The sequence below is a fragment of the Callithrix jacchus genome, chromosome 1 (assembly GCF_049354715.1).
Source record: "Callithrix jacchus isolate 240 chromosome 1, calJac240_pri, whole genome shotgun sequence".
Taxonomy (NCBI): domain Eukaryota; kingdom Metazoa; phylum Chordata; class Mammalia; order Primates; family Cebidae; genus Callithrix; species Callithrix jacchus.
In genome coordinates, this window is record NC_133502.1 from 144,253,149 (window position 1) to 144,280,000 (window position 26,852).

At 36.6% G+C, this 26,852-nt stretch overlaps 1 protein-coding gene across 21 annotated transcripts in view; it reads left to right on the top strand.

Moving 5' to 3' along the window:
* Positions 1-26,852, top strand: part of ZCCHC7 (zinc finger CCHC-type containing 7) — a 264,591-nt gene that overhangs the window by 202,549 nt on the left and 35,190 nt on the right. For all 21 annotated transcript variants that reach the window (XM_078372414.1, XM_078372398.1, XM_078372378.1 and 18 more), the window contains 3 exons: positions 8,379-8,419; positions 9,558-9,683; positions 10,899-11,069. In XM_078372414.1, coding sequence (XP_078228540.1) covers positions 8,379-8,419; positions 9,558-9,683; positions 10,899-11,069 — 338 coding nt within the window. The remainder of the gene's footprint in view (positions 1-8,378; positions 8,420-9,557; positions 9,684-10,898; positions 11,070-26,852) is intronic.

Sequence of the window (26,852 nt, forward strand, 5' to 3'; positions counted from 1 at the left end):
GTAAATTTAATATGGTTTAAAATAAGATGAACATTTTGATGCTTTACTTGCAAATTCTTTTTTGTTTGTTTTTATTTGTATTCTTTTTTTATGAAGATATATCCAGTACTTGCAAATTCTTATATTAAATGTGTTCACTTTCCACTTGTAAAGTGAAAAATTTTAATGACTAAAACAGTTTTGTGACCAGTGTTGTAACAAAAAGTATAAATTTGAGAAAACCAAAACAGAAAATGGGAGCAGTTTCAGAAGAATGTAAGTGAATAAAGTAAATGGCTTAGCCCTCAGGGGATTTGAATGTGGCATTGTGTGTATTTCAGAAGTTTCCGTTGAAAACAGATGCTGCTGATGAAGTTGGGAATAGTAACTTCATCTGTGGCTGTTTCAGTTGCTTATTAGAAGTGAGAAAGATCCCAAGGGGTTATCTGCTGTAGTGGAGTTGGGCTTAGGAAAGGATATGACAAATATCTGGCAGCTTTGTCTGTAAGATCTTTAATCCATAAACACTGGTTAAGTATAAGCACGATTATCTATAAATGTGCAATTATCTTAGTTGATGTGGATTCCATTCTTACCACAGTGTTATTTCCATAATGGCAGGTTTTAAAGTCCTTTTTAATTCTTAAGAATTGATTATTACAGAAATTCTAAGTTTTTCCCCTAAACACAGAGAACTGTCTTATTAAACTTAATTATATAATGACAGTTCATTAAATTATCTACTGGCTTATGTGCCCCAATTCAGAACAGTATTCACACAGTTGTCCACATGAATGTTTCCTTTTTTGCTTTTTCTTTTCAATTTAATTTTCTGATGTTTTTCATAGTATTCAAGATAATATGCTGATAACTGGATAGATAAAATACATGTGGTGTCAGTCCACAGAGCACTTTAATATAGAGAAATAAAATATTTATTGACATAGCCCTTAATACAGGGTTTAAAAGTGCCCAGGATCCTCCAAAATACAGATAAGATGCTTTGAGAATATGACTGAAGGAGAAAATACTTTTACTACTAGAGGGAATTCAAAAGAGACAGAAATGTTATTTAATTTATTTAGTAAATATGAATACCTGTCAAACTAAGCAATCATGTTCTGATGATTGGAAGATACAAAGATAGAAATTACACAGTTAAATTTCAGATGTCACAAAGTTGTTGTGAGTGATTATCACTGCTTTTGCAGGGCTAACAGATAAGACTTCAGTGGAGGTGATGTAGGGACTTGAAGGTCATGTCCCAGTTCCAAGTGAATGAATTGGGGGTGAATTCAGGTATTCCAGAGAATATGTGTAGAGGCATAACTGCAGAGAACAACAGAAAATTGGGGAAATTATTAGGCATAGCTGAAACATTGGGACTAGGAAAATGAAGTGAGAGAAACAGGTAATGTCCAAATCATGAAAGGCGCATTCTATAGGATACAAAGGAATTTTATATGTATCCTATAGGCAGCAAGGGATCATTCAGGGCAGAATGTATTCACATTTCTGTTTTAGAAATTACTTCAGTAGCTGTGGAATGGAAAGCAGTGTGCAATAACAGATAGTCAGAAGATATTTTAATAACATGGGTAAGACATTAAGTGGCCCTGGGCTGAAGTCATGGCATTGAGGCTATTTTGGATAGCCTGTTTATTAGTATTTGGTATGAAAAGTGAGAGAGAATCTGATTTGAGGTTTCTGATTTGGAAATCAGATTGTGGTACAAGTCACTGAGATAGAAGACACGGAAGGAAAGTAGGGGTTTTGTTTGTATTTTTTTAAGAAAGAGAAAGAATGCTGTTTTAGTGATTATGAGTTTGAAATACCTGTGAGACATCTAAGAAAAGACGTGGCTAGAGAAACAAATTCAGTAGTTCTCACTATAGGCATATATAATATAATCTGGGAGAAAAAATTATAGAAGAAAATGGGTAAAGAATGGATTATACCAAGTAACTAGTGAAGAGGAAACCCCGAAGTGGGACAAGAGCTAGGAGAGCATTTTGTTCTATCAGCCAAGAGAATTGTAAATGCCTCCTAGAGGTCAAATGAGAAACTACTGAATATTATCTATTTTAGGTTGGTGCAAAAGTAGTTGCGGTTTTTACCATTACTTTCAAAGCAAAACCATCATTACTTTTGCACCAACCTAAATACATTGGTTTTGAGAAGTTGAGCCTTAAAGGCTATTCAGAGTTTGCAGTCATGAAAAATGGTACTAGGTTGGGTGGAAAATCGGGCAAAAAGGGAGATGCTGTTGGAGATCAAGGGAATAGTACCATGAGCAAAATACAGAGCTGGAAAAGCACATCACAGATATAACCTTTTGGTTTAAAATATTGCAAATGTAAAAAAGATATGTATAAAGGAAGTATGGACAATAATTTTTATACTATTACTTTTATGGAATAATTGCCCAAATTAACCTCAAGTATTAACTGGTGGGAGAGTTGTTTACAACCTTTCCCTCTATTCCTTTTTTCTTCCCTTAACATTTCACTATGTTTTAGAGCATTAAAAGAATGTCATCTCGGATCAGAGTTTTGATTTTATTATGCAAGTACAGGAATAGATATTGAAAAAGTCCAAAGTTTTGGTTCCTGAAGTATTATAAGTATATACCAGCTATTGTTTCTTTTTTCCCCGATCTCTAACCGTGAGCTCATGGTCTATAATGTATAGACACAGATTATTAGGGGCCAGATGGTTACTAACAGACCTGTACACTTGATTCATTGATTGATGACAGAGTCATGCTCTGTCACCCAGGCTGCAGGCATGCAGTGGCACCATGTTGGCTCACTGCAACCCCAACCTACAGGGCTCAAGCCATCTTCCCACCTCAGCCTCCAGATTAGCTGGGAGTACAGGCATGCACCACCACAACTGGCTAGGTTTTGTATTTTTTTCTTTGTAAGAGATGAGGTCTCACTCTGTTACCTAAGATGGTCTTAAACTCCCAGCCTCAAGCAATCCTCCTGCTTTGGCCTCCCAGAGTGTTGGAATCATAGGCGTCAGCCACCGCATCTGGCCCACACTTATTTTAGAAGCTGTCTTATATATGGGAAACTGTTTTGATGATGTAGTCATCATAAATTAATTTCTCACAGCCAGAATTCAGTATTGCTTTTTAAATAGCTAATTTTCCCAAATAGTATATACCTTTTCCTTTTAAAAAGCGTGATGTTAATTAAATTATCCTTTTATTGTTAAAGGTTCAATTATTATGGTTATTTAACACTGTAATGCTTTTTCAGTAGCACTAGATAGCACATACTATTCTATATGGTAAATTATTTGAGGGCAAGCACCATGTCTAAGACATCTTTCTGTCTCCAAAAATGTCTTCTAGATGAGAGATACTCAGTAAATATTTGTTGAAAATTAACTTGACACTATTAAATGGAAACTTTTTACTCTTTAAGGAAAGTTGCATTTACATTCTTAAATAACCACTAGTGGCAAATTCACCACTGATTAGTGGAATATTAAGTTCTAGTTCGTTGTATGCTGAATCATACCTGTGTTTTGGTGAAATATAATTATGAGTTTCACAAGTTTAGATGTAACAAATTAGGATATCTGGAAAATGTACAGCATCTGTGACCTCCTTATAAGAAGGAGCTATATAGAAATTAGGCTAAGGAAATGATTCTTAGTCCCTGACACATGCATTATAGATAACCAACTGGATATGCTGAACTGAGCCTTCTGTCTCATCTTTGGTGATCTTTGGAAATACATTTTACTACCTCCTACCTCTGTCAGATTTTCCCTAAAGGTAATGATAACCAGCTCTGTAATTATCTATAGCTACTCTCTTAGTAAAGGAACTATGATCTTCAGCTGTTCTAACACAGCCAAATGTAAGCAGATTAAGTATTACTAAAGCATAGGGTAAAGTGGCTTCTGTCTTTCAGCAATCTAGCCCAAATTCTTCCCCAGAACATTTGAAATGTGAATGCAGTCATATTGGTAAATAGCTAAATTACCACTGCCTCTCCCACAAAATACAAGTTGCCCTTTCTTGCATTATGTTGGAAAGCATACACATAAAAAAAAGTGAACAATAATGTAAGCATAATGGACAGGGTTACTCTGAAGACTAAATGCATATTTAAAGCAGTTTATAGACCCTGAATCACCATATACATATAAAGATGTTTCTCATAATTGCCATGCATTAATTGTATGTATGTATAATAAAGATAGCAGAATAGTTGCACAAATAAGGGGAAAATTATAAAAAATATACTATTAGGTTATATGTCACCACCATGACCCAAGTCACCTCTGACCAGGCCCAACCTCCTACATTGGGAATTACAATTCAACGTAAGATTTGGGCAGGACATATATTTAAGCTATATCAATATCATCAACAGATGAATAGCTAAACAAATTGTTAGGTCCATACAATAAAATTCTGCTCAGTAATTTAAAAATGAATAGATTGCTAACCCAGCAACAATAATGAGACAGACACAAAATGGTACATAATGTATAATTCCATTTATGTGAAGTCATAGAACAGGCAAAACAAATCTATCGTGAGAGAAAGCAAATCAGGGGTTGCCCTAGTTTGGGGGTTGACTACAAATGTGCACAAAGTAACATTTTGGGATGATAGAAATGTTCTGCATTTTATTTTAATAGTGATTACCCAGGTGTATACATTTGTCAGATTGAATCCTGTATTTTTACATGGGTATATTTTATTATATGCAAATTATTCCTCATTAGTTTACTCTATGGCCCTGCTTTCTGTAACTTTTCTCCTTCTCTCCCTAAAATTAAAGTATTATCCATTCTTTAAAATTTACCATAGCATTTGTTTGGCCTTCTCTTACGCCTTCTTTTTCCTTTCATTTGTCACCTTGTCTTCTACTAGGCTATAAGCTCTTCTCATCTTTCTTTACCCCTAGCACCTGGCTCATTATAATTTCCAGTAGATGTTTGTTAAACGGAGTCGATTTAATACAAAGAAAGAATTATCAGCTACTGCTTTGATCACAGCTCTGAAATTTGAACAGTTATCAACAAGAACAATCTTATAAAGCAGCTATGGGTTGATGATAGAGCATTCTTAGGACAGTCGTAATTTTACACTTTAGGGCAGTCCCATTTAGCATTCTATGGCACTGAGTGGTGGACACATGGAAAGTTCTCTACAAGGTGAATTGCCTTGTGTTAGTTGCAAAGGTCTGGAAGATTTAATTTAGGTAAGTTAGACTACGTGACAATGTATTTGATTCCAGTAATGAGAGAAAATTAGAATCAGAAATTTAGTACTAGAAGGTGCCACCATGGATGCCATTTATTCCAACCCATTGTCATACAGACTAAGAGAGCTTAAGCATCCTGCCCAACACCGCACAATAAGTTAGCAGCAGAGTTAACACTAGAAGCCACATTTCTGTCAAGCACCATACCCACAATTTAATAAATTGGGAAATTTGCTGTTTGTGGAAGTTCTGAGGAGTTGTCCCGGACAAAGCTTTCCTTGGGGTGAGATTTGGAGTTTGACACAAACAGAATAGGTAAAGATCAAAGGCAGGAAGCTGCTGTGATTACTAGGTTCAAATCAAAACTGGAACCTTAGAGTTGTGACAGGGCCGAGAATTGCCTTATGTGTTCCTGGTGATGTCTTTGCTTCATATACCACTTGAGAAATCCTGATTTTATCTATTGTTGAAACTTAGTTTGTATACTTGTTGATGAATTTTCTGTAGTAAGAATATGCTATAATGTTTTGAGGAGTTGTTAGTACAGTTGACCCTTGAACAACACAGGTCCGAACTGCATAGGTCTGCCTATAAGCAGCTTTTTCTCAACCAAAAATGGATTGAAAATACAGTTTTCACAGGCTGTGAAACCCACATGTACAGAGGGCCAACTTTTTGTATGTGCAGGTTCCACAGGGCTCACTTGAACTTGACTGTGCAAGGATTTGGTTCTACCAGGGTAGTTTTGGAACGAATCCCTCATATATACTGAGGGACAACTGTATATAAGAATATTGTTGAATTCCACAGAAATGTTAAAACAATCTGAATGGAGTTGATCTCCCTCTCTCAAACTTCCTTTTTCACTGTTTTCTGTTTATGCGTAAGTTTAGAGAGTGATTACAGTTGCCATTTTACATTTCATTGATTTTATATTTCATTTTTTAAGAACAATTTTAAGTCAGTCTTAATCGTTAACAGAATTTCAAGTGGTCATTTTTATTTTATTTATTTATTTTTTTTGAGGCAGAGTTTTGCTCTCGTTACACAGGCTGGAGTGCAATGGCGCGATCTCGGCTCATGGCAACCTCCGCCTCCTGGGTTCAAGCAATTCTCCTGCCTCAGCCTCCCGAGTAGCTGGGGCTACAGGCGCGCACCACCATGCCCAGCTAATTTTTGTATTTTTAGTACAGACGGTGTTTCACCTTGTTGACCAGGATGGTCTCGATCTCTTGACCTTGTGATCCACCTGCCTCGGCCTCCCAAAGTGCTGGGATTATAGGCGTGAGCCACTGCTCCCAGCCTCATTTTGAATTTTAATGATGAAAGACATTGAGATACAAAAAGCAGCTTTGAAAGTTAATAGCAAAGCATGCTCCATACATGGATTCTTTGAATAAAGAATAATAGTGTGGTTGGTTGATGAAGGAATAGAAGCTGCTGCTATTTCATGTATTCTCCACTCTCAGTACATGGATACAGGCTTCAAATTTTACAAAGAAAATAATCATCAGCACTGCATCTCTTCATACCTATGGATTGGTCTTTTTGTAAAGTAGCCTCATGGTTTTCTTAGTAAAAGTATTTTATTTTAAAATATATCTCTAGACACTTATTCCTGGTAGGCCTGGGAAAATGTAGATTACCTCATGTCTCTTCAAAAGTTTTTCAAAGAAACAAGTCAAGCTTGATTTGTGTTTTTGAGATAGAGGAAAGTAGTAAGGTAGGAGGAGAGAGGAAATCTTAGCTTTAAAGGGAGAAAAAGATCTTTCAGTCCTTTTGTCAACACTTTAGCTTCTACATTAGTCATAGGTCCCTTCCCCCTCGGCCAGGGGTGGACCAAAGGAATAGCAGCCATTTGCACATTCGTGCAAAGAAAACAGCTGATACAAAAAAATGTGGGGTTTATTTTCTCCACTAGGTTTTTACAGTTGTATTTTTAGATTAATCAGTGGTTTCTGGATATTTGGCCTCCCTTTTTGTTCCTTTATTTTGCTGTTTTTGATGTTATAAAACACAATGCTAAGAACCTAACCCTATTAGTGAGACATTATTCAGAGTCTAATTTTTTTTAACATTATACTGTATGTCATGTAGAATGAAAAGCTAGTGGACACACTTTAATACTGATATTTGGTAGAAAAGATTGTCCTCTACTAAGTTGAATTCAAATTGGGGGCCTGCAAGTTAACTGATACTGGACAGGTTAACTGGAGAAAAGACAAAGTTTATTCAGGAGCACTCAATAATCGGTAACTGAAGAGTTTACCGGGTTATAGAAGTAAGGGGTTATGCCTCTTGCTGTGGCATACCCCTGTAATGTGAGCACTTTGGGAGACTGAAGTGGGTGGATTGCTTGAGCTCAGGAGTTCAAGACCAGCCTGGGTGACATGGTAAAACCCTGTCTCTTTCAAAAAAATTACAAAAATTAGCCAAACATGGAGGCACATTCCTGTAGTCCCAGCTACTCAGGAGGCTGAAGTGGGAGGATTGCTTAAGCCTGGGAGGCAGAGGTTGCAGTGAGCCAAGATGGTACCACTACAGCCTGGGCGCAGAGCAAGACCCTGTCTCCAAAACAAACAAAAAAAAGAAGTCAGGGGTTATATACCAGCTTAACAAAATGGGGTAGTTTAGGGAGTCAAAGTACAGAAGGATCTTATTTACCCAATTTTTTTTGTTATGTCTCAGTGTCCAGTGTCAGTGGTCTCCCTCCTGTGGACCCTCCTGGAGGTGCGGAAGGGTTGTGACAACTGCCTCAGTAAAGCTCTGCTTTAGTCAGATAAAAGAAATGAAGAATTCATTCTGCATCTGCTGTTGGATTTTTGGGCCCTTCACTGATTTTTTTTTTTGTTAATATTTGTATGTAGTCTGATATTTTTCAATGTATTTTCACGTACTTCAATTTATTCTCATAGGACTTTTCAGGTAGACAGGGCAAATACTATTAACCCATTTCACAGGTCAGGAAACTGAGGTTCAGAGAGGTTAAGTATTTGTTCAGGGCCACACAACTAATAACAGAGCCAAAATCAGAATTTCATGTATTCACCATTTCTTACTATACCTTTGGGGTCCAATTTGAGTACTTACAAATTGTATAATCTATTGTCAATCTATAAGTCCTTTAAAGTGCTATGGTTGAGTAATATTTTATTTGTTTTGTAGGAGATGATATCAACTGGTTCATCAGTGATAAAGACATTGAGGTAAAATCAAATTATTTTTAAAATTTAGAATAATAATTTCCCTTGCTTCATAATTTATTATAACTTTTATAACAAACTTAAATGGCTTGTAAGAAAATATTTGATTTTAGCATATGAGCGATTTAACTCTTCAGAAAGTTGGTTCAGCCTTGATTTTTGTGAATGAGTCAGTAGCTGTAATCATCCAGTCCCCTTTCCCTTTCTGTTTCTGCTCTCCTGTGGTGAGTCCTCTCAGCCCATATGGCCTGGTACCACTAAAAAGACCAACACCGGAAATAACTGCTGCTTCGGTGTAAGGAAATGGTTAGTCTATTTTTAGGATGTGGCAGGTGTTTTTCTTTGTCAATTATTAGCCTTAATTGTGGCAGATGCTACAAAAAGAAAATAATTTTATAAATTGATTTTGGAAGATAGCTAGATATTGTATTTACTTGTGGTCTACCTGGCCAGTTCAGCAAAATAACAAATAAAAGACTAAAACTTTTTTAAAGATGGAATTCCATCAAACAAGCTAAAGCATGGTTGGAATTTACAGTTCTTCTTTAGATATTCCATATGATATGCATTGCTGGTATTCTCTTATAAGTTCCTAGATTTTACATTAGAATATGGGACAGCTAGAATTGGGTCACTATGAATGAATGAATGAATGAATGAATGAATCTTAAAGGGACTCCAGTGGAAGGAAATTATCTCATTCTTTTATAGAAATTATCACCTAGTCTTGTAGGCAGTAACCCTGTGCTGTTCAAAAGAAAGGATATATTTGATAGCTATTATAACTTTACAAAAGACAAAGTCATAAAAATGCCATTCCCTAACTCAAAATTTAAGCACGCCTCCCATTCAGCAGGCGGGAGGGCAGACAAAAAGCACTAGTGGTACCTTTATGGCACCTCCTTTTTATGTTTTTCTACCTCTTTTTAAGAGAATAAGAAAGATCATGAAGTTCTCCTGTGGCTAGGTTCTAAGTTGAACAGATATAACTATTAATTCTCTTGCTTTATCAAGGTAATGCACTGACTTGAAGCTTGATATATCTTTACTCACTTATAGTTGTCTTTAGCAAGAGTAGTAGATGGTTTTTATTCAGCAGTGAAACATTTTTTTTAATTCTTGATTTTTTTTTTTCTCTTAGGCCCAGATAGCTAATAACCGATCACGTGGAAGATGTACCCAGCGATATTATTCAGCCAACAAAAACATTATCTGTAGAAATTGTGACAAACGTGGCCATTTATCAAAAAACTGCCCCTTACCACCAGTACGTGAAATATGCCTTGCTCCTTTCCACATTTGTAAAATCAAAATCTCAAGGTTGAAACCCTCTAACCTTAGAATTCAAATCTTTTTATGTGTGTTAAATTTCATGTAGCTTACAGCCTAGTGTAGGAGAAATAAAAATAAATTTAGAGTCAGAAAAATGTGGAATCAATTTACCTTCTCATTATTAGTTGTATAGGCAAATCATTTAACCCTCTGCGCTTCTTATTTTCTTGTCTATAACATGAAAAGATTAAATCAGATGATTCCTGAGGCCCCTCTCACTTGTAAACCTTCTACTTCATAAGAAGGCTTATTTCATTGTAGATGATTTTTATTCTTAGAAATTATAATTTGGGTGGCCGGGCACAGTGGCTCAAGCCTGTAATCCCAGCACTTTGGGAGGCCAAGGTGGGTGGATCACAAGGTCAAGAGATCGAGACCATCCTGGTCAACATGGTGAAACCCCGTCTCTACTAAAATACAAAAAATTAGCTGGGCGTGGTGGCATATGCCTGTAATCCCAGCTACTCAGGAGGCTGAGGCAGGAGAATTGCCTGAACCCAGGAGGCGGAGGTTGCGGTGAGCCGAGTTCACTCCTCGCTCTTGTTACTCCAACCTGGGTAACAAGAGCGAAACTCCATCCCAAAAACAAAGAAATTATAATTTGGGACATTTTTAAATGTTGTTGATGTAAGTTACATTAAGCAGGCACATCAGCCTCTAGAACAACACAGAACTGAAGATCGTAGACATTCCCTCACTAGATAATAAGCTCTTAACAAACATTTCTTCCATTACCTCCTAACTCTTCCAAATTTCTGCTTTTCAAATAGTCAGATCCCTCTCGTGTTCCTTTTTTGTTTTTACTTCTCCAGACAAAACAGCTTCTTCTGTATCTGTACTTCCTATCACTTAGCTTCTAGATATCCCCCTCATTCTACTTTCCCTCTTACACACCTTTAACTTTGTCAGTATTCCTATAAGAAGAGGCATAAAGAATAAATGCCAGCTGCTAGTAGTTATAGCCTAAGCCTTTTTGACAAACAATATACATACAGTGTTTTGGACATTTTGTTATTTTACAGTTGTGCTCAAGATTCAACCTTTATTGGGATCTCAAATTAGAAAGTTTTTTATGGGATTATAATGAAAAAGAAGTATTAATCTTCTATCTTTTGAGACTGAAGAGATTTTATGATTTTCTGCCACATAGAAAGTTCGTAGCTGCTTCCTGTGCTCTGAGAAAGGACACCTCCTGTATGCCTGTCCAGCCCCACTTTGCGAATACTGTCCTGTGCCTAAGATGTTGGACCACTCATGTATTTTCAGACGTTCCTGGGATAAACAGTGTGACCGATGTCATATGCTAGGCCACTATACAGATGTGAGTATCCTGCATATAACTAATTTGTCAGGCTTTGGGGGCACTGTCCAAGTTTATAACTAATGTGCAAGTTTATAACTATCAGTCAGCATCCCTAAAAGAATGTGTACTCTGTGCTATATAGAATGATAGTCATGTCCCTTTTGTCACTGAAGATGTATATAAGGCAGTGCTCTAAATATAAGGGTAAGGAGCCTACTGAATCAGGAGACAGCATCAAGAGATAGCATTAGCAAATATTTTAAGCCCATTCTAGCTCTCTTTTTTGATGCGCTCACTAAGTAAAGTGTGAATTTAAAGAGGTATATGATAAATAGCATGGAAAATTTGTGTAGGTATTTATGCACATTTATTTTTATTTTATTTATTTATGGAGATGGAATCTCACTCTGTTGCCCAGGCTGGAGTACAGTGGTGCAATCTGAGCTCACTGTATCCTCTGCCTCCCAGGTTCAAGCGATTCTCCTGCCTCAGCCTCCAGAGTAGCTGGGACTACAGATGCACGCCAACATGCCTGGCTAACTTTTGTATATTTAGTAGAGATGGGGTTTCAACATGTTGGCTAGGCTGGTCTTGAACTCTCGACTTCAAGTGATGTGCTTGCCTCGGCCTCCTTAAGTGCTGGAATTACAGGCATGAGCCACTGCACCTGACATGTTTATGCATATTTAAATGAAAATAAATGCACAATTAGCAGTTATATACAAATGTTTCTAGGAAGCCTGTTTTGATGCTTCCTTTTTTTTTTGAGACAGAGTCTCGCTGTCACCCAGGCTGGAGTGCAATGGCACGATCTCAGCCCACTGCAACCTCTGCCTACCAGGTTCAAGCAATTCTCCTGCCTCAGCCTTCCGAGTAGATGGGATTACAGGCGCCCACCACCATGCCCAGCTGATTTTTGAATTTTTAGTAGAGATGCAGTTTCACCATTATCAGGCTGGTCTCAAACTCCTCAGGTGATCCACCTACCTTGGCCTCCCAAAGTACTGAGATTACAAAATGTGAACCACCGCACCCAGCCTGATTCTTATTAATGGTTTTGCTGGTATAATAGTCTAAGGAAAGTACAAGGCATCCATTACTTTAATTTGCAGCATATTAAAAATGCTGTTTTGGACATCATTGTATTGTTGTGAATGTGTATGGAGTTTAGTCACAGTTTCAAAGATCAGCAGGCTATTGAAATAAGTCAATACAGCTTTGATATGGAATATGTAGTTTTCTATATTCAGTTTACCCTAACTCCTAATGAATGTCTCATTAAGTGTCTGTCATTTTAGCTCTTAATTGCATTTCTTACTATATAGTAGCATATGTTTATTTTATATTAACAGCTAATCAGTACAAAGTCATTTTTCATCCTTATACATAAGTGGCAATCCTAATTGGTTTAAGGGGTATTTATGAAAGATGTAGCTCTTATTCTCTTTGTTCAAGCATTGCTTATCTATTTTTTTAAAATAATAGAAGTTTTCCCTTTAATATGTACTCCCCCAGAGACCTGATACGAAAGCAGAAACATTTTTCTGATTTTATTTATATTGAAATATACCGCTAGCCGTTTTTAATGTATGTCTGAAATACACCTACAATCTTTTGCTCAATAAATTAGTGTGGCTTTCTGTTGAAATGAATTTCAGATTAAAACAGATTGGAGTATGAGTGTTTGGTATATATATGTGTTTCTTATGTAAATAATATGACCGTTATTGATGGTAATTTCAACAGTAAATTTACACTTAAATTGTTATCCATTTTGTAAATAACAGTGGTGCATTTAATAATGTTTTGGTTAGCCATATTCTATAAATGGAATTGTGAAATTAGAAGACATGTACACTTAGGTCTGGGTAAGTATTGTCAAATTGCTCTTCTAAAAGACTGTACCATTGTATTCACCTACCAGTAGTGTTAAGAGAAATGAGCACTGCACTCATCAACATTAAGTATTATCAGTCTTTAAAATGCTTGGCTAATCAGACCAAAAAATGGTATTTTATTGTTTTAATTTATATTTCTTTGGTTATTAATAAGGTGGTATATGGTTAATTAATTTGAATACTCTGTTCTCAAGGCTAGATATAGAGATAGAAGTTGTCATTTTATTCCAAAGTACTTTAATCTTATTTTTCAATGTTTACCAAGTCTTAAAAATGATAAATACTGAATTGTCCTAGCATTATGTTGTTGTCTGCATTAAGTTCTCAATTATAATTGTCTTTTTTTTTTTTTTTTTTTTGAGACGGAGTCTCACTTGTCATTTAGGATGGGATGCACTGGCAAGATCTCAGCTCACTGTAACCTCCACCTCCCAGATTAAGCGATTCTCTTGCCTCAGCCTCCTGTGTAGCTGGGACTACAGGTGTATGCCACCACGACCCGCTAATTTTTTGTATTTTCAGTAGAGATGGGATTTCACCATGTTAGCCAGGATGGTCTTGATCTCCTCACCTTGTGATCTGCCTGCCTCAGCCTCCCAAGTTGTCAGTTATAATTTTCTTAACAAGATTTTCTAGTTTGGCAGTTATCTTTAATTTAAACATCTGTTTTTTTTTGTTTTGTTCTGTTTTTACTGTTTTCTTACAAATATGGTCTTATTTCCCTGTGATAACAGAAGGGAGTGAGACATGATCATAGGCAGTTTTTAAATTCAAGAAACAGTTCTGCAGAGCAGTTAAAAATTGTTTATTAAAGGTTATATAATCATCTGTGAGTTACTTCTTTAGGCCATTCCTCTTAACTTGTTAATTTTGGCCTCTAATAGGGTTAAAATCATAGTATGCTCCTGTAATATCAGCTGTTCAGGAGGCCAAGGCAGGAGGATCACTTGATCGCTGGAGTTTAAAATCAGCCTGGGAGACCAGGTGTGGTGGCTCACACCTGTAATCCCAGCACTTTGGGAAGCCAAGGCAGGTGGATGATGAGGTCAAGAGACCGAGACCATCTTGGCCAATATGATGAAACCCTGTCTCTACTAAAAATACAAAAATTAGCTGGGCATGGTGGCACATGCCAGTAGTCCCAGCTACTTGGGAGGCTGAGGCAGGAGAATTGCTTGAACCCAGGAAGCAGAGGTTGCAGTGAGCCAAGATCGTGCCACTGCACTCCATTCTGGCAACAGAGTGGGACTCCATCTCCAAATATATATATATATAATATAAGCCTGGGCAACATAATGAGAGCCCATCTCAAAAAATAAAATAAAATAAGATTAGGCTGTGACCAGCTTCAGAGAAGGCGGTCCTCTTCTCCAAATCTACCAATATATATGATTTTTGTTGCAATTACATGCTGAAGGTTTTGGATGCTGGTCTTTGTAGCCTACACACCTGGTATAGTATTCACTCACAGCCCAGTCAAGCCTGGGCTCTGCTGACTCCTTGTGGCGAGGCTCATAGTCCTTCCACCACCCCAGAAACTTCATGAGAATTCACATGTTAGCAGAGTCATTCTGACCCCATGTTGCTGGAACTGTACATCCTGTAGGTCTGTCTTGAAATCTAGGCCTCCACAGAGCATTTCTTTCCTCTGCAGCTCTATCAAATGCTTGCTGCTCATCTTCTATGACCCAGAATTAGGGGATATCAGCCTCTTTCTCACAGGCCATGGCTGCTTTTAAATCATGACTCAACCCTATTTATGTACGTATCTTTGGCTTCTTTAAGGCTTATACCTTCTGGCAATACTATCCTCTATCTTTCTTTGCCATTTTCATTTTCCCACCTACTAGACTTTCTGCTTGTTCACAGAGGATTTCTGAAACCCTCAGTAACTATAGATGCTCTAACCTTTTATAAATTGACGATATAGAGAAACTTCCAAGTCTGGGCATGGCGGCTTATGCCTGTAATCCCAGCACTTTAGGAGTCCGAGGTAAGCAGATCACTTGAAGCCACAAGTTTGAGGCCAGCCTAGTCAACATGGCAAAACCCTGTCTCTACTAAAAATACAAAAGTTAGCCGAGTGTGCTAGCGCACACCTGTAATTCCAGCTACTGGAAAGGTTGAAGCATGAGAATTGCTTGAACACAGGACGCAGAGATTTCAGTGAGCCAAGATCACACCACTGCACTCCAGCCTAAGTGACAGAGTAAGACTGTTTCCCCCCAAACAAAAAAAAAAGGAAAGAAACTTGCCCTTTTACTTTACATATTCCCGTAGTCACACACCTAGACCTGTTTTTTGCCAAATTACCAGATACATGTATGCAAAGAGAATTTGTAATGTAAACTGATGAGTCATATTCAAATCTCTTCTGTAATGAAAAACTGTTTTCTAAAATCCATTGGAAATTCCTCTTTGGTTAACTATGTTTGTAAAAGTATTTGGTTGAAATTCCAGAGTTTTATGAGATGAAGGATATAAAGATAGCTCAAGGCCTACTAAAGTCAACCTGCATCATTAGTGCCTTTCAGAAGACAAGAATCTGGAGTATGGAAAGAATCCTGTTTATAAATCTCCTGTAGTTTCCTCTTTTGCCAACAATTTTTAAATGTACAGAGAATGTTAAGATGTCTGTATAAATTTAGCTTGCACAGAGTCCTATTCTGTGAGCTATATCTGACATTTCCAAGATAACAACAGCCATACATAATTGTGTGTTTACTGTGCTTGAGGAGTGCTTCATTCATCACTGTGTCCTTAGCATATAGTAGGTGTTCAGTAGATTGAATCCTCACAAGCAGGACTGAAGTGTAGGTACTTTTATTACATCTGTTTTACAAACTAAAAACTGAGAAACTGCAAGGTTAATAAGCTTTGCCTAAGATCTAAAAGCTAAAATGATGCTATACTTTATGAATATACGTGGAGAAAGCTTACATTTCAGCAATCTAGGAATCATCGGTTTGTCTCCTGCTCAGAGGATCTCTCAACTTTCTTAAATATGCAGATATTGTAGATCTAATAAGCAACTTTGATATAAAACTCATGACATTGTGGGCAACATAGTGAGATCCCCCCGCTCTTTGCCAAAAAAAAATTTAAAAATTAGCCAGGCAGGGTAGCATGCACCTGTAGTGCCAGCTACTTGGGAAGCTGAGGTGGGAGTATTGCTTGAGCCCAGGAGATTGAGGCTGCAGTGAGCTGTGATCACATCACTGTACTGTAGCCTGAGTGACAGAGTAAGATTCTGTCTCTCTTTAAAAAAAAAAAAATCAATATATTAAACACATGAAGAAAAATATTTTCCAAACAAAAATAAATTTTACTTTAGGTTTTCAGCTCTTTAAAAAACCTCTAAAAGGATTAAGAAAGCAGTCTAGAGTTGATTTTCAGACACAGAGCCAATTCTGTGATGCCATAGAGCTTTACAGCTCACAAGAGAATATTGCAGCTTCAGCAATCTTTATTAATTGTTCAGATTGCCACTCTTTTATTAAAGTGTAATGACTGAGTCAGTCAGTGTCAGATATAATCAAAACCCAGACCTCCTAAATTTTCTCCCTTTATTCAGCAATTTTTTTTCTAAAATTCCGTGCTCAATGTTTTACCCTAGTCCATGCTTAATAACTTTTAAAGTCTGATTTTTTAATACAGTGGGAGAAAATAATTCTTTTTTTTATTTATTTGATACAGAGTCTCACTCTACCACCCACGCTGGAGTACAGAGGCAGGATCTCAGCTCACTGCAACCTCTGCCTCTGGGTTCGAGCGATTCTCCTGCCTCGACCTCCCAAGTAGTTGGGATTACAGGCGCAAGCCACCACATTCTGCTAATTTTTGTATTTTTAGTAGAGGTGGGGTTTCAGTGTTGGTCAGGCCAGTCTTGAACTCCTGACCTCAGGTGATCTGCCCACCTTGGCCTCTCAGGCCTCACCCCCAGCCTTTTTAGCTTTTTGATGCTAGAAAAATGTATTAGCCGTATATGACCATATTTTTGACGGTACAAAAGTTTATTTTAAGGAGAAATCAATATAAACTGTATAGTCTTTAACATACACGAGTGCTCAATGATGTTTCTTCAATAAATATATATGTAAAATTGAAAACTAATGCCTCTTATTTAAATTTCTATTAAGCTTGGAGATTTCTAGCAGGAAATTTAAAGCATCTACTATAAATCATTTCATATTTGTCAAATCCAGAATGGACAGTTACTAGAGCATTAGTTTTGTAAATGTAATTATTTAGGAAACAGTCATTTATTTTATTTTTAGTCTACTTCAAGGAGCACTGAGTAGTATTCATAGACTTCCTCCCCTTATCCTTTCCACAGTCTTACTCAGATATGACTGGCCAGAAATAAGACTTGCTTAATTCAAATATTTTGTGTAATGGTGGTTGTACGGTTATTCAAAAACATCTCCAGTGTTCTACCGCCCAAATAAACTTTCTACATTTGTTCATTTAGCAAAAATTTTCTGGTTGCCTTTTATATGCTAGATAGTATTCCAAGTACTAGGGGAAAAAATGTTGAATAAGACATTATCCCTGCCCTTGAGGATCTCAGAGAATAATAGGAAAGGTGGGTGTGTTAAGAACAGTGTAAAATGTAATAGGAAAGTATATCAGGGTGGTGATAATTAAATAAAAGAGTCTCAAAAGACCCTAAACTTAGTGACTTGCAGATAATGCATACCTAGAAAAAGTAGAAAGTATGACATAGACCTAAGAATGGAGCTAAGTAGCTGTGTCCTTTTATTTTGAGATAATTGTAGATTCACATGCAGTTTTAAGAAATAACATAGAGGGCTGGGCTCAGTAGCTCATGCCAGTAACCACAGCCCAGCCCTGTGGGAGGCCAAATCAGGAAGATTGCCTGAGGCCAGGAATTTGAGACCAGCCTAGGCAATATAGTGAGACCTTATATCTACCAAAAAAAAAAAAAGCTTAAGAAATGATAAAATTAAGATTCAGATAGCAAATAATCACAGACTAATTTCCCTGCTGAACTTATTTGATGTTAAGAGAAAACACTGATACATTCAGATCTACTTAATGAAAATGAGAATGCCGAAATAAGAATAAGTAAGTACAAATTAAAATATCCCTACCCTAACAAAGTAACTTGGAGAATAATAGGATGTATAAAATCACAATTCGAGAAAGGAATAAAGGGGATGATTTTGAAAATAAAAATTCATCTCCGAATAAACTAAAATGCTAGAATTATTGTGATAGATTGATATGTACCTTCAGATAAATATGTAGTGTTGCTGACAGTGGTGCTTTACATCTACCTTTGGGATTAAAGAGGAAAATCATACTTCAGTTAGATATATGTACTTTGTTCCACCCACTTTTCTCAACATTTTAATATTATTTAAAGATAATATTGGACCAAGAGAGCAGACTGCAATTGATTGATAGTCTTATGAAATTGTTGTATAGGCTTACAAAATGTTTATTTAACTGAGAGATCGGACTACTCCGAGAAAGTTAAGTAGATTTCTATGCATAAAGATCTCCTCCTATCCTCTTGATATACACAAAACTCATAATAACGTTAGTGAAAATTGCATATGTGTTTATTGTTCAAGGAGTAAATCCCAAAATCATGAATTAATAAACTGTTACCAAACCACCTAATAAATGAATATCTGAAATTTTTCATTGTTACAAATGTATGCAGCCTTATGTAAATAATCATGTTCTACATTTTAAACTTGAAGGCGTATGATACGGTTTGGCTCTATGTCCCCACTTAAATCTCATGTTGAATTGTAATTCCCAATGTTGGGGGGAGGGACCTGGTGGGAGGTGATTAGATCATGGGGGCATATTTCCCCCATGCTGTTCTTGCAATAGTGAGTTCTCATGAGATCTGATGGTTTAAAAGTTTATGCCACCCTGCCTCTCGCTTACTCTCTCTCTAACACCATGAGAAGGTGATTGCTTCCCCGTCGACTTCCACCGTGATTATAAGTTTCCTGAGGCCTACTCAGCCATGCTTCCTGTTAAGCCTATGGAACTGTCAGTCAGTTAAACCTCTTTTCTTCATAAATTACTCCAGTGTTAGGTAATTCTTTATAGTAAGGTGAAAATGGACTAATACCATATATAACTTAGCACATTTAAAGTTTGAAGGAGACATCAATTCTTATTTCAAATTATACTAAATGGTTTCCTCTCTAGTTATTTCTAACTAACCTGAAGATTTCTTCAACTCTCCCTATAGTACGTACCTCTTGTCTAGTATGAGTCACTTGCAGTGGACTTAGCAGCTTACTACCAAGCTTATCTTGTCTCTATAGAAAATGTAAGAATAAGTGTGTAGAGGATAGAGTTCCCATTCTCCAGACCCTTACCTTTCATCAAAGGAAGGGAAATATTGTCTTATTCTAGCCTGCCTTTATAAATATTATAAGCTCTCAACATTAAAGGATGAATAAACTTTAGTTTTTCACTGAGAATCTTAGGGCACTAAGAAATGGACTTACTCTTCAGTGCAGTCACATTTGGAAAGACTCAAGTTTCTGATATATAAAGCAGAAAGCCACTAGGAATTTGTTAAATTTCAAATTCAGTATATGCCTCACCTTTTAAAAAATAAAAGTCTATGTGGACTTGAATTTTACTATTAAATCCTCTAATATGAACAAATTCTGGGACATAATTATCTGAGTTATGAATTGAAAGTAAAAATAAGATTCCTGTTAACAACCCCAAGGCTAAAAGATTCACTAAATCTTACAGAATAAGGTCAGTGCTGCTCAATTTAATAGATCCCTCGATGTGGTAGGACATGCCTATAGTCCCAGTACGTGGGAGGATGAGGCAGGAAGATCACTTGAGCCAAGGAGTTCGAGTCCAACCTGGGCAATATAGCAAGACCCAATCTCTTTTAAAAAAAAAAAAAAAAAAAAACTAGATTTCAGACCTTTCTGATTGGGTTTTGAAACTCTCCCTCTCCCTCAAGTTGTACAGCAGTGAAACAGTATACACAACTGGGAAAGCTTTTTGATCTCTAAAACTATTCAAAGACTTACTTATGAGGATCTATGTTTGCTGGCATACTAGTCAGTTCTATGTGTGATCTTGTTTTACAACTCAATTCTGTATATGATCTTGTTGTATTAATCAGTTCTATGTATGATCTGTTTGGATCCAGTATGCAGTTATTCATCTTGAAAAACAGCTGTTTTCCTCAGTTGTCTGCTAGTTAAGATAATTAAGCATGCTATCTAAAAGGTACACACAGTTCCTCTTGAAAACTTGCAGATGCCTGTAGAATGATTCTGTTTCAGTTAAGAAAAAAAGAAGAATGAACTCTGTATAACCTATATGTGTATGCTTTTGTGTGTGTGTGTATACATTTGTGTACAATGAATGATAAATGGGATAAATGGCTCTTACCATTGGCTTTTCTCAGCAGAATGGGACTAGGTTAGAAAAGAGGGCTGAGAAACAGTTAGCTTTGCCTTTATTCATATTTTTATTGTATTATTTTTTCATTTGTTTTAAAAAGAGAGTAAAAAGATAATTATGCAGGATTTCAGTTTAATAGTAAGTGTGATCTTGGTTTGTTGTATGACATTCTACTAATTGTTGCCTTGATAATAATCATAAAAAAAATACTAAACTAAGAAGTTCAAGAAACTCAAGCAAATTATATAATAAATATTATGAGCCAATTGGCCTTTTAGTTACAGAACATGAAAATAATTCTTTCTGTAATCATGGATATTAAAGGAAAAATATGCCCCCTAAGAACACTAATCATTACAGTGAGGTAGTTTCAGATATAAAGGAAGACATGGCTCAGTTTTTAAAGTATTTCATCCAGTATTATTCTAAACTTTTACTTTTTTTAGCTCATTATATTTTAGACAGGAACCAGTTCTAATGTAGCAGGAAAAAATTCTAAAGTGAGCTACAAGGTCTCAATATTAAACCCTACTCTCTCACTCTGTCATCACTCCTGCTATCCGCTACTACCTTCCCTGGTTTAGGGATGCTTATATAGAACTTTTACTTTTGCATTACATTTACCTGTAGAACCCCCCCCCCCCCCCGCTTTTTTTTTTTAAGACAGAGTCTCGCTTTGTTGGCAGGCTGGGGCTGCAGTGCAGTGGCACAATCTTGGCTCACTGCAGCCTCTGCCTCCTGGATTCAAGCAATTCTCCTTATGTTAACCTCCCAAGTACCTGGGACTACCATGCTCAGCTAATTTTTGTCTTTTTAATAGAAAAGAGGTTTCACCATGTTGGCCAGGCTGGCCTTGAACTCCTAACCTCAAGTGGTCTGCCCGCCTCGGCCTACCAAAGTGTTGGGATTACAGGCATGAACTACTGCGTCCAGCCAAGAAACTTATTCTTATAAGAATCTGGCACAATGGAAGGATCTTTTAATGGCGTGTGTCCATTAAATTACAACAATGTCCAGTGATGTAAAAACATCCTTTCATAGGTCTCTGTAATTGTAACTCTTTCCCCATTTTTAACAAACCAAAACTTGATTGTATCTCATGTTTTCCGTAAATAAGTTGATCAGAGACCTATACAATATTTGACAGATACCACCTGAGCTCCCAATACTGGCTGGATTTCATATGAGCCTCTTGTTTTTTGTTTTTTGTTTTTTTTTAAATAAACCAATAGAAAAGAAAAACTTGCAGGGATATATAAAGAATTGGTAGTTCAAAAAAAAGGAATCGGTGGTGCTTCCAAATAAAATAAATTCTTTGTAAATTAAATATAAATATTAGAGCAAGTTTTATTTTTAAAATTATAGTAATATGGATTATAGGTAATTTCAATAAAATAAAAGGTTATTTGTTTCAATAATTAGAAGAAAAATAAGTGAGACAAATGAGACTCTCATAATATAACAAACCATAGGAGAAAATGGGAACAAATATAAAAACCAAAAAGCGTAAAGAATGAGAAAAATCAAAGTATATCAATTATAACAAACAAACATTCTCATATTAAATTAACCACTCTTATAGATTTGACTACCTCCCCCATGCCCCTCCCCCTAAAAAAGTCTGTTCATCCAAAGAGACCTTTAGCAAAACTGAATGGCAGACCATGGTTTGGGAAAGATTTTTGTAGTATGTGTGATGGCACAGTTATCTGTAATATATAAAAAGCTCTTACAAATCAATATACGAAAGGAAAATAATAATACCCAATGTTAGGGAAGCTGTACTATCAAAGTACATTCGAATGGCCTTTCTGGAATTCAGTGATGTATGGCTGCAAAGATATAGTTATAAGAATGTTTATAGCAAAGTTGTTAATAATAATGAATACCAGATGCAACCCAAATATTTGATAATGAGGGTAACTTACCTAATTTACAATATATCCATATAATGAAATTTATTCAGCCATTTCAAAAATGATATAAAAAGCCTGGTGTGGTGGCTCACGCCTGTAATCCCAGCACTTTGGGTGGCCAAGGTGGGTGGATCACCTGAGGTCAGCCTGGACAGCCTGGTGAAACCCCATCTCTACTAAAAACACAAAAATTAGCTCGGCTTGGTGGTGGGCGCCTGTAATCCCAGCTACTTGGGAGGCTGAGGCAGGAGACTCACTTGAACTTGGGAGGTGGAGGTTGCAGTGAGCCGAGATGGCATTATTACACTCCAGTGTGGGTGACAAGAGTGAAACTCCATCTCAAACAAACAGAAAACTGATATAAAAGTGATACTGAAATATAAAGAAGTTAGTAGTACATTAAGTGAAATGCACAGTTTACAAAACAGTACGTGAAGTAAAATTCTGTTTCTTTATAAATATGTGTGTATTTATATATGTAGATTTGCATAGAAAAAAGTTTGGAGTGGGCCCTGTGTGGTGGCTCACACCTGTAATGCCTGTACTTTAGGAGGCCAAGGCAGGGAGATCAGTTAAGGTCAGGAGTTCAAGACCAGCCTGGCCAACCCTGTTAAAACCCTGTCTCTACTAAAAATACAAAAATTAGCCAGCCATGGTGGCACACACCTATAATCCCTGCTACTCAGGAAGTTGAAGCAGGAGAATTCCAAGTTGGAGAATCACTTGAACCCAGGAGGTGGAGGTTGCAGTGAGCCAAGATCACGTCTCTGCACTCTACCCTGGGCAACAGAGGAAGACTCTGTGCCCCCTGCCCCCTCTAAAAAAAAATTTTGAGTAGCATATTCCAAAATTTTTTTCCCTTGTTATGTCAGGAATTATAGATGTTTTATGGTTTTTGTTTTTTATTTCTATTGATCTTTATTTGCTAGTTATATATTAGTCATTCTAATTCATGTGTACTATCTATCGTATTGTATTTTTAGTTTTCATTTTCTAATGGCTAATAATGTTGACTATCCTTTCATGTACTTACTTGTCATCCTTATTCTTTGGTGATATATTAACATCCCTTCCTAATTTTTAATGAGAGTGTTAATTTTCTTCCTATTGGGTATTGATAGTTTTGTCTGTATTTTGGATAAGAGTCTTCTGTTGGGTATGCGATTTCAAAATATTTTTTCCAGTTCATAATTTGTCTTTTTATTTTGTTGACAGTTTTCAGACAGAGCAGAAGTTTTTAAATTTAATGAAATCTAACTTAGACATTTGAACTCTTTACCCAAAGAGTTTTTTATTTTTGTTTTGGGTTTTAAAACAGGGTTTCACTCTGTCCCCCAGGCTGGATTGCAGTGTTGCAATTGTTGGCTCACTGCAACCTCTACCTCCCAGGCTTAAGTGACCCTCCCACCTCAGCCTCCTGAGTTTTTGGAACTATAGGTGCATGCCACCATGCTCGTCTGATTTTCATATTTTTTATAGAATTGAGGTTTCACCTTGTTGCCCTGGCTGGTCTCAAACTCCTGGACTCAGGAGATCTGCTTGCCTTGCCCTCAAGTGCTGATATTGTAGGTGTGAGCCACCATGGCCAGCCAGAAGATTTTTCTCCTGTGTATTCTTTCAGATGTTTCTCCTTTGATATTTAGATCTGCTTTCTATTTTGAGTTAAACTTTGTATAGTATGAGGTTTAGATCAAGGTTCTTTTTTTTTTTCTTTACATGTGGTTGACCAGTTGTTCTAACACCATTTGTTGAAAAGACTTTCCATTCTTAAGTGAATTGATTTTGCATCTTTGTCAAAGATCAACTGGCCATATTTACATGGATTGATTCCTGGGCTCTATTTTGTTGTACTGATGTATGTATATGTTTTATTGCCAATGCCATATGCTCTTGATTACTATAGTTTCAAAGTAAGGCTTAAAATCAAGTAGTGTGATTCCTTAAACTTTCGGTTTTTTGTGTTTTGGGATTTTTTTTGAGACAGAGTCTCACTCTGTTGCCCAGGCTGGAGTGCAGTGGCACCACAGACATGGTGATTTATATTTTTAGTAGAGACGGGATTTCACCATGTTGGCCAGGCTGGTCTTGAACTCCTGACTTTAGGTGATCCGCCTGCCTCAGCTTCCTAAAGTGCTGGGGTTATAGGCGTCAGCCACTGTGCCTGGCCAACTTTTGTTATTTTTTACAAAATAAAATTTGCTGTTCTAATTCCTTTCCCCTTTCATATAAATTCTAAAATTACCTTGTCTATACTTACAATAAATTCTGATAGAATTTTCATTACAGTTGTGTACAGTCCATAAATCACTGTGGGGACCGTTGACTCCACTGTATTGAGTCTTCCAATCCATGAACATGGTATGTCTCTTTGTTTATTTATATTTCCTTTAGTTTTCTTTATTAGAATTTTGTAGTTTTCACGATACACATCCTCTACGTAGTTAGATTTATATGTATTTAAGTATTATAAGTATTTTGCTTTTCTTGGAATTATAGAAAAAGGTATTGTCTTACTATAACATCAAACCTAAGGATGATTATTTGTATATCTGACATATTCTGGATGCTATTAAAATCTTGAGAGAAGAGGAAAAGGAAATTTCCCCAGGAACATTTCATGAGATTTAGAACTGGGAGAAGAGGGAAAGGAAATTTCCCCAAGAGCATTTCATGAGATTTAGAACTATTTACAATCATGAGATTTAGAACTATTTACAATCATGCCCTGTCACCAGATGACAGGGCATGATTGTAAATAGAAGGAGTTTAATGTAGTTAACTAAGATAAACCAGGATTGCTTTTGGTGGTTTTAAACAATTCACTCTGTTAGGTATTTGTTATTTATGACGCACTTTGTATAATTGGTTGTTTTTCTTTTTTTCTTTTTCCTTTTAATTAGAGGTGGGGTCTCTCTGTTACCCACGCTGGTCTCAAAGTCCTGTCCTGAAGTAATCCCCCCACCTCAGTGTCCCAAAGTGCTGGAATTATGGAAATGAGCTACTGTTCCTGCCCTATAAAAGTAAAGTCCTAAACTTTGACTTTAAAATTATTTTACCAGGCTGGGTGCCATGGCTCATGCCTGTAATTTCAGCCCATTGGGAGGCCAAGGTGAAAGGATTGCTTGGAGCCAAAAGTTTGAAACCAGCCCAGGAACCGTAATGAGACTCCATCTGTACAAAAAAAATGAAAACTTAGCCAAGCACTATAGGCCATGTCTGTCGTCCTAGCTACTCTGGAGGCTGAGGTTGGAGGATACTGCTTGAGCCCAGGGGATCAGGGTTGTAGTGAGCTATGATCACACCACAGCATTCTAGCCTGGGCAACAGAGTAAGACTCTGTCTCTAAATAAATAAATAAAAATAAAATAAAATACAGTGAAACTAATTTACCTTTAGTTTACCTCTTATGAGTCTAGTTTAAAACTTCTAGATCTTGCTAGTGGACTTAAATAGTTGCATATAGAACCCTTGCAGACTTAGTTTACAATTTTCTCAGTATGTCAGCGCTCAGATATTATTGTCCCAATACCAAAGGGACAATGAAATCTCTCATGGCAGTTGTATTGGAGGGATGCCGTCAACATAAATTTTCTTTTCCCCCCCAGGGGATTTTTGTTTGTTTTTAAGAAATGCGGTGGGGGGAAGAAAATAAAAGAAATGGGATATCTGAGTGAACTGAAAGTTATGAAGACAGGAACTCAGAAAGAATTAAGGTACTAGAAAGCAGGAAATAAGACCCTTTTTCCATCCAGTGTGTACATGGACTATGTATTCACTATCAAACCAGCTAGATAGATTCCCAGAATTTTAGGAATCTACCTCTACATGTTTATTCTCCCTGGTTTTCACTTACCCAGTCCTCAGGTCTGGTTTGAAGGTAATGAATTATCTCAATTCATTGCAGATTGAACTTCTTGTTCTACTCCTTCCCTCTTTCTTACTACTGCGCTTGAGTAATCTTAAAACCCCCCAAAAAGAGGAAGAGAGGCTAGTAAGGAAGCTGGGGCCATTATTGTTTAAGCATAGAAAAAAGGAATCTATAAGTTTGAGTAAATTAAAGAAAGTTGCCTCAGCTTTCACAATGGTGTAGATTACTTTTCTTTTTCATCAGTGACCAAGGTATTTTATGATTTTTGTATTTCAGAATTTTAATATAAAATGACATCAAGATTATATGATCCAGTATTTTTTGTTTTAACAACTAAAAACATTGAGTAGGCTTCAGCTGAATGTAAAAATAGGTACATTGCACATAGTAGATACTTACTGATGTTTCTGAGTTTTGTTTGTTTTGAAGAAGGCAGCCACAAGCAGCTGTTTTCTAATAAAATCTATATTTTATTTTGTTCATTTTTTGTTTTTTTCTTCTATTATGTCTTTATCAACAGCCCACCTAAACTGTGAATTTCTTCTGTTTGGGCACATCCAAGAATTGACCTTGGTACAATAGGCTCATCTATTTCAGCTACTTTATTGATGCCCATTTTTCCATTATTTATTTCTGTGTCAGAACTATGGTAGTGCCAAATCGATATTGTCATAACAATAATTATACAATG